Source organism: Podarcis cretensis, assembly GCF_951804945.1.
Source record: "Podarcis cretensis genome assembly, chromosome: 3".
Taxonomy (NCBI): Eukaryota; Metazoa; Chordata; class Lepidosauria; order Squamata; family Lacertidae; genus Podarcis; species Podarcis cretensis.
Genome location: NC_137172.1, coordinates 31,629,694 through 31,638,302, shown reverse-complemented (window position 1 = coordinate 31,638,302; position 8,609 = coordinate 31,629,694). Strand labels below are relative to the sequence as shown.

General features: G+C 43.2%; 1 protein-coding gene across 4 annotated transcripts in view; it reads right to left on the bottom strand.

Moving 5' to 3' along the window:
- Positions 1–451: 451 nt before the first annotated feature.
- The window catches only part of DISP1 (dispatched RND transporter family member 1), an 84,562-nt gene continuing 76,404 nt past the window's right edge, over positions 452–8,609 (bottom strand). For all 4 annotated transcript variants that reach the window (XM_079969163.1, XM_079969164.1, XM_079969165.1 and 1 more), the window contains exon 8: positions 452–3,857. In XM_079969163.1, coding sequence (XP_079825289.1) covers positions 948–3,857 — 2,910 coding nt within the window. In that variant the 3' untranslated portion in view covers positions 452–947. The remainder of the gene's footprint in view (positions 3,858–8,609) is intronic.

Below are 8,609 nucleotides of genomic sequence, written 5' to 3'. Positions count from 1 at the left end.
TTGCCAAAAGGTGATTAGTAATGTTTTATTTTTCAACTTGTGTGGATGCATTGTTTTTTCCACCAAGACCTAAATTAAACATGGCTTCATATTCTTGAGAACAATACCTAATTAATTTGTATGAGTTAAGGAAGCATTTAATTTGAGAGTGTTAACTTTAATGTCTTTGTGTTTGACAGCTTGGGCAGGTTGGAATATTCTTACTTTTAAAAAGAGAAAAGATCCCCCCACAAAAAAGACAGAACCAACAAGTTTAAGATTTATTATAGTGTTTTTTTTATTAGCAAACTTTCATGGGAAAGTTCTGGGTGTGCTAACAACAGCAGGCACATGGGCTTCACTGTTTGGCATATGACACTCAACAGAATTGCACTTTATTATTACAATACCAGGAATTTTCAGGCCACAACTCAAAACCAAGCCTTTGTTGATGTACTGTTTTCTGTATATTTCCATTTATTCTGGTTAGCCCTCACACCTGAAGCAGTTTGTTGTAAGTTCTGGAGGCACTCAGTTTCAATTTGTGGATTTTGCTTTTATTTCGACGTTCTGTTTTCGTTCCCATTTACTTCAGTGACTCTTACAACCCATTTGTCTCTGCAGTTATCACAAGAGTCCCTTCCGATTATTAGGTACGTTTTTCTCCATTTCACAACAAGAGTGTACCAACACCCTTGAAGATAAACGGAGAAGAACTTGCTTCCTTTGGAGGAGTTCTCAAGTTCTTCTTGGCATTTGGAAGACTTTGGGATTGAAACAGTTGCTGTAAGTGGAGAAAAAATATTTCAGGGGCAATTTTAACCTGCTTTGTAGACAGTTACAGTGCAGAACTTGCTGGGGCGGTAGTCACATAACTATCGAAAGAATGATGCAAAGCAGTTGCGCGAACTACAGAACTCTGGCTATGCACATTCCCGGACAAAGGAGAAGAGAGGTAGCATGAAGTTTCATTTGACCCCAAATTTTAACTGCTGACATGAATGGGGGCTCCATTTCATGCTCACATGCTTATAATCAACTGAGCAACTACACTGCTGGTTTTGACATAAGAGCTGGCAAGTGGTGTCCTGCTCACCGGAAGACAACATGCCTATCCTGAATTCATTTTTGCTGCTTACGTTCAGGTCGCTGTTATACGCTGACTGGGGAAGGACGTGCTCATTTGCAAGCCTGCCATCTAAGAACTCCCCGCACATGTGCGTTTCTTCATAGGTTCTCTTCTCTAATGCGCTGCAGTTGTTGGCATGGCATGCCAAAGGCTCTAATTCGTAATGCTCATGTTCCATGCCCGTTGTTTGACCTCTAGAGTCCAACTGATACTTACTGACAGGCTGAGCTTTGTTTTGTTCCCCATCTCCTTTGTTCCCCGACAACGCCTGGGGAAAGGCGCTGCACTGCAGCCTTTTCGGCAGAGGAATCTGACCAAAAGTGCCTTGGGGCCCAAGGCAACGGCACATGCACTGGAAGAAGAAGGTCGCAAAGCCCCAACTAATGCACATTATAAGCATCATGAATGTACCGAGCTGAGTATATGCCAGAACGGTGGAAGGCATCATCATGGCGCCGGCTACAAATGTGGTCAGCGCAGCCATAGCAATTGCCGAACCCATGCGGCTGAGGGAGAAGACTACTTTCCCTTCTCGGTCAGGATCGGGAGCTAGACGATAAGCAACGCCATAATGGACCGCGAAGTCTACCGATAAGCCGACAGCAACAGAAATGGTGACAGACTCCAAAACATTTAGCTCCCAGCCAAGAAGGACCAATGATCCAACTGTGACAAAAATGGTTCCTGCTATCGAAACTATTGCATAAAGGCTCAGTATGATATTCCATGTTGTGAGCAGCATTACGCTGAACGCAACAGCCACTGAAAGACCCATGGCAATCAAAGTGCCATCAGAGAGACTGTCCTGGAGATCATAGAACTCTAGATTGCTCACAAACCAACCACTGCTTAGACCCTCAGGGGCAGTGCTCAGCTCATCCGCAATCCAGGTATCTACCTCTTTGTAGAACTGATGCATCTTCTCGTAAGCCAAGGTGAAGAGGTAGGTGCTCTGGAACTCCAGTACTACTGCTCTGATGGTATCGTTGATGTCAAAGCGAGGCCCCGGGGTTTTGCTGTCTAAATGGTACCCTGTGCTTCTTTCAAGTTCCATGATAGCCCTCTTGATGCATAACTCAAAAACCTCCTGTTTATAGGGGAAGCTCCAGTGACTGCAGCACGGATAGAGAGCCGGCTCGTCGCAGTCCTGATTTTCCATCCACTGCTTAAACGTCTCAATGAAGCAGCTTGTGAAGTCCTGCTCTTCCGTTTGGTAGAAAAAGGTCTGATTTCTCAGCCTCTGGCAAAACTTCAGAATCCAGAGCTGTGAATCTGGGCTTGCAATATTGAAAGTGCTATCCAGTTTCAGCTTCCCTTTGCTTTTGGGATTTAGGGGGTCCCCGTTATCCTCAGGAGAGACCCCCCAGATAATAGTGATTGGCATATGAAGCTCCTCTCCGTGATGGACACGTTCAAACATGAACAGCTTTTTGTACTCGGCGTCATAGCGTTCAAAAGGATGGGAAGACCTGAACACTTGAAACTCGGAGAGTTCCAGGGATGGCAGCTTCATCTTTGGATTCACACAGACGATATATGCTCCCCCAACAGTTAAGGCCAGGAACCAGACCAACCAGATGTAGCGAAACCTGATAACTACGTGTGGCAACACTTTCTCAAAAAATATCCGGGATGCTTCCGAGGCTGCGAAAGCAACCTTGCGGAACATTTGGCACAACACTGTCCAGCAGCTTTTGTTATTGTACACACTTGCCTGAGGCTTTCTGAAGCAACTAAATATATTGAGTAGATACCGTTCGTGTAGCACGACGACTGCAGGTAACCACGTTACCATTAATACATAGTTCACCAATATGGCGGTGCCAGCATAAACACCAAAACATCTGATTGCTGTAATATTGCTGACATAATTGGCATAGAAGGCAGCGGCGGTGGTAAAACTGGTGACAAACATGGAAAGGGCAGCATGCTGCAGGGTGATGCTCACCGTCTCCGAAGTGGCAGCTTGAGACTTGTCAAATTTTGTGTAGTTCCATACATCACACAATACGAAAGCATCATCTGCCCCAATACCGACGAGAATAATCAGTGCAGTGAGGTTCATAAAGGGGAAAAATTCAAAATTAAATACTACCCGATAAAGAAAATAAGAAACGATCAAAGAGCTAATTATTGCAAACATAGTCATCAGTGTGATAAACATGGACTTAGTATATATGCACATGACTAAGAGAACAATCACAATGGCTATAGCAGGATACACAGTATCCATTAAAAGATAATCTTGGAACAAACTATGCTTTATTCCAAACTCAATCCCTGTGATGGTGGTTATTCCATCTGAAGAGTTCCAGTTCTCAAAGTTATCCAGATAGATATTCATCATGCTCTCCCCTTTTTCAGTAGGTGAAAAGAGCATGCTGTACTTTAAAGCTGGTAAGACATAGTCTGTAGTCTTTGGGCTTAGAAAATCTTTGTCTACTAGGTAGTGGAGAATCTGGTAAACAGCATTGTACTTTGTACATTTACGAGGCACATTTGTACACTTGAGTTGGTCCTTCCTTCTGGCTGCCATATCCCAGCAATCTGGTCCCAGGGTCCCATTATAGTAGTATTTGGCACATGTACGGAGCTGCTTCAGAGTGTGAGAAACATCTTTCTCCACAAGCTTTTGACAGGATGATCTGTTGTTTAAAATGGCAATGTAATTGCCTAGCGTCCAGCTGGGGCAGCACGAAGCAGCAGTGGTCCTCTGGCAGAGATCACCAAACTGAGCATGGGATCGTATCTGCATAAAGAAAGACAGAAAGAATTATAATAAGAAGCAGAAGTGCAAAGCTCAAACACCATTTTAACATTTTCGTTGCCCACAAAAAAATCTTCTTACCATCTCTAAAAATATTAGTTCCAACTGTGGTATTTCTCAAGAAGCATTTGAGTGATTTGGAACCAATTCTTTATGATCACTAATTGCACACACTTTTGAGCTCTGTCCTTCCCTTATGCACATTTAGCAAGAGCAATTTATACTAAGCAATCAGATAGCAAATGAGATGTCATTTTAAAGGTAACATACTTTGGAGACTGTAGATTCATCTGAACACATACCAAAAAAGTCAATATACTCCGTCAGAAATATTTTTTCTCTGTATACTGAAGGCAAAGGAAAATACAGGCACCGGGAATTCTCAATTGAGCACACTGCTGTAGCTACATTTATACAAATGTGAGTGCAAATTGGTTAAAACTGGTCACCTGGAAGTCTTGAGTGTATCTTTAACTACAGCCAAGAACAGAAAAATCATCTGATATAAAACAGGCTGACTTGTGTGGACAAAACTATAATTAAATTTTGCTTCTTTCCTTGGTTTTCAGTCAGGACTATGAATCCTTTCTTCACCAGATCAAGAAAAGGCAACAATGCAGGCAGGCAGGTAAGTGGCTTGGTTAAGCGTTTATGTGGTACTTGAATTTCTCAATCACTTGACACGGCTGCCGTTTCACAATGTTTCTAGGGTTATCACACATCTATTAAAGTTGCTGATGACCGCAGGAAAGTCATTTTCCTAGACATATTTAGAAGTTAACTGGCACAAACTGTGGCAAGGCTTCAATACGCAGGTAAAGACCTTTTCAGACTAGTCTTTTGAACTAGTTCCCATGCTATCTTTTTGCAATGGGAATGTTGGAAGATATCTGTCAGGATCCATCCTACTCTCGAGTAGGACCCTGGCAGAGACACATGCCCAACTGGCATGTTCTCTCCCCTCCTGGTCAATCGTTTGGGAGCTTCAAAAGCTTTCTTCTGCCCGAACATCACAGCGACTGATGCCAACAGACATCAGCACACTTAGGGATCCGCAGAGTTTGCGCAGTCGGTGTAACAGAACTCAGTAGCTCAGCATTTGGCTAATCTACGTTTATTTACATATAAAGCACTCGGAGCATTCTGACTTTGCTGTCTGATGAGAAAGAGGAAGGAGCTAAGAGAAAGAACAGAGGACAATAGTCCCACTTCACAGAACACAGTAACACAAACATACGGTCTCCCTCACTTCCCACTCTGTGGAGTCAAAACATACACAGTCATGTGATAGGCAACAATCCCATGACTGCAGACACGGGGAATGAATCTCCAAAAATCTGAGAGAGTTCCTTGGACAAGTTTAACAACTGTAACATGATGTGACAAAGAGGGTATGTACATACTATATCCCACAAGAGCAACAAACCTGTAACAACCCCCCCCCCCAAAAAAAACCCCACTGTTACCTTTTCCTAACTGGTCAATGCTTTCGGAGAATATACTGATATGTAGACTCCTTCCATCACTCCCAGAAATCAGAATATATATATTTATAGAAATACAGGAGGGATAGGCTCCTTAATTTGTGTTGGCACACCTACTGAGGTGAGGGGGTCTTTGTGGCACTGCTATTCAAAGGGCCAGGATACTCATTAGTTAGGCCTGCAAAGCTTCAGAATTAAGTTGTGCCTAATGTACATCTGGACTCACTAGTCAAATTTCCTACTTGGAATGCATAACAAAGGACCAATCCTGGATACACTTATGTACTTTCCCAATATTATCAGAGGATTAGTCTTACTAAGTCACTTACACATGTGCTTAAGCTTTTTGAAAGCCAGGCACATTTCAGACATCCAAACATTCTGGTTTTGAGTCATATTGAAATTGCTTTGGCTGATTATGTGCAATCCTTTTATAGCAGAGGCAAAAAAGAGCAGGATTTAGGAATTCTCCCGATCGTTATAAAAGATTTAATATGGCCTTAATTTTGTCAAACAATTTCAGAACAATAATGACCTAGCATTCCATAAAAACAGGATAATTCACATTTGATTGTTTCCAGATAAAAACACTCACACATGCAAGCTCAGGAAAAAATGAACAACCTAATAAATAAAAGGAAGCACTGGAATGCCATCTCTTTATTTTTCATGGCCCATGTCCAGTTGTATCAGGGAGGATACAACATGAAAGCCCTTCAGGTCAGCCAGACAAGCTGGGAGGAAAAAAAAACTATCATCCACTTTACTTATTCAAGTTCAATCTGAAACTGTGAGTTTGCTTGCTATTCCTCAAGACATTGCAGACCTTACATATTTGCTGTTAAAGTAAGCCTCACAAAAGATAAAGATAAATTGGCTGTTAGAACTTGGAAAGAGAGACTTAGCCTGGAACTTATCAAAATACCTCATGAAAGCATTGTTTTAGAAATACTGCTAACACATGCAAGGGTTGGGGTCTGTTTTGTTGCTACATCAAAAGGTGTTGCCAAGGCCACTTTGTGCATGCGAGATTAGATGTATCATTGTGATGTTTTCCACTTGTTCTGCAACATCTAAAGAAAACATTGTGCTTAAATTATCTCTCCGTGGTTTTCAGATTTCTTACACTTCCAATGTGACCATGTGCTCTAGAACCCACACATTTCTTAGTAATACTATATTGTACAGAAGGAGGAACTTACCGTATTTTTCTGTGTATAAGACAAGGTTTCCCCCCTAAAAAATAATGTCCAAAATTTCAGGGAGTCTTATACACGGATGGATCTCCCCCCATTTTCTTAAATTGGAGTCCCCCAAAATAAGGGGCGTATTAAAAATACAGTACCTCTGCTCCTGCAGATGTTGCTGGACTGCAATGTCCATCATCTTCCATTACTTATGGTGGCTAGGGCTGGTGGGAGTTGAAGCCCAACAACATCAGAAGGACAGCAGTTTAGCCATCTCTGTTTTAAGAGAAGACTGGTAATGGCAGATGACCTGTCTTTTAGGGGACTTTATCTATGTTTCACACTGGAGAATGAGGACACGCTTCCAAGAAACCCCAGAGTTCCTCAGAAAACAATTTGAAAGCAGTTGCTACGTGTTTGTTTATTAATCTATGACTTGGCTTTCACATAAATTTCAAGGTGATTAACAATCATACAATAGAAAGATGTGGGCAGTGGCAGTAAAAGCCCTGCTGTGGACGGGGGCTTCTGACAGTTTAGAGACTTCACAGAGGGGTTCTTTTGCAGAACAAAGCGACCTCCTGGGTATATAAGAGGTAAGACCTCAAACCACCTGGTCCCCAAACTGTTTCAAGCCATGTATGCTAGTACCAAAACCTTGAACTTGACCTAGCAGCAATTAGCAAGCATTGTAGATCGTGCAGACAAGGTGTTGTGTGCTGGCTGCAGTTCGCTCCCCACAGGCAGCCTAGCTGCCATATTCTGCACCAGCTACAGCAGGGGTAGGCAACCTAAGGCCCGGATGTGGCCCAATCGCCTTCTCAATCTGGCCCGAGGACGGTCCAGGAATCAGCGTGTTTTTACATGAGTAGAATGTGTCCTTTTATTTAAAATGCATCTCTGGGTTATTTGTGGGGCCTGCCTGGTGTTTTTACATGAGTAGAATGTGTGCTTTTATTTAAAATGCATCTCTGGGTTATTTGTGGGGCATAGGAATTCGTTCATTCCCCCCCCCCCCCAAAAAAAAAATATAGTCCGGCCCACCACATGGTCTGCAGGATGGTGGATCGGACCACGCCTGAAAAAGGTTGCTGACCCCTGAGCTACAGCTTCCAGAACAATGTCAAGGGTTGCCCCCTCAGAGAGAACACTGCAGCAATTCAAACTTGAGGCTACCACTGCATGGTCAAGCTGTCCTGATTGAGAAACTGCTGTAGAAGTCTGTAGAAGGCACTCCAAGACCATCAGTAACAGAGCTGCATCTAGGGCAGGCATGTCAAAACTCGGTTTTGGGGGCTTAATTCGGCCCGCTGGAACCCTGTGGCAGTATATGTCTGGGGGTAAAATCCTAAAAAACAACTCAGTACAGTGGTACCTCGGGTTAAGAACTTAATTTGTTCTGGAGGTCTGTTCTTAAGCTGAGGTACCACTTTAACTAATGAGGCCTCCCTCTGCATGATTTCTGTTCTCATCCTGAAGCAAAGTTCTTAATCCAAGGTACTATTTCTGGGTTAGCGGAAGCGTCTGTAACCCAAGGTACCACTGTAACTTCAATGCTAAAAAAAGCTCAACAACTTGGGTTTGCCCCCTCACGCATGGTCACTTCATCAAATCTGGCCCTCTTTGAAAAAAGTTTGGGCACCCCCAGATCTAGGGGAACCCCCAGACTATGCACCTGCTTCTTCAAGGATAGTGCAACATCATACAGGGCAAGCAACTGTCTGACTTCCCTCACCGGGGAACTGCGCACTCACAGAGCTTCTTGCTTGCCAGGATTCACACGCAGGTTATTAGCCCTCGCCCAGCCCACCAGTGCATCCAGACATTGATTCAGTGCTCGCTTAGCCAGTTCCAGTTCTCTGTTACAGTGACACAGAGTTGGGTACCAGCAATGAATGGATGACACCTCACCCCATATCTCCTAACGACCAATCCCATTAACTTCCTATAGATGTTCAATAGCACTGGAAGCTAATACATTGCCCTGCAGCACTACATAACTCAAAAGCCAGGAAACTGAGAAACACCCATCCAATACTATCTTCTGGAACCTTTCCTGGAGA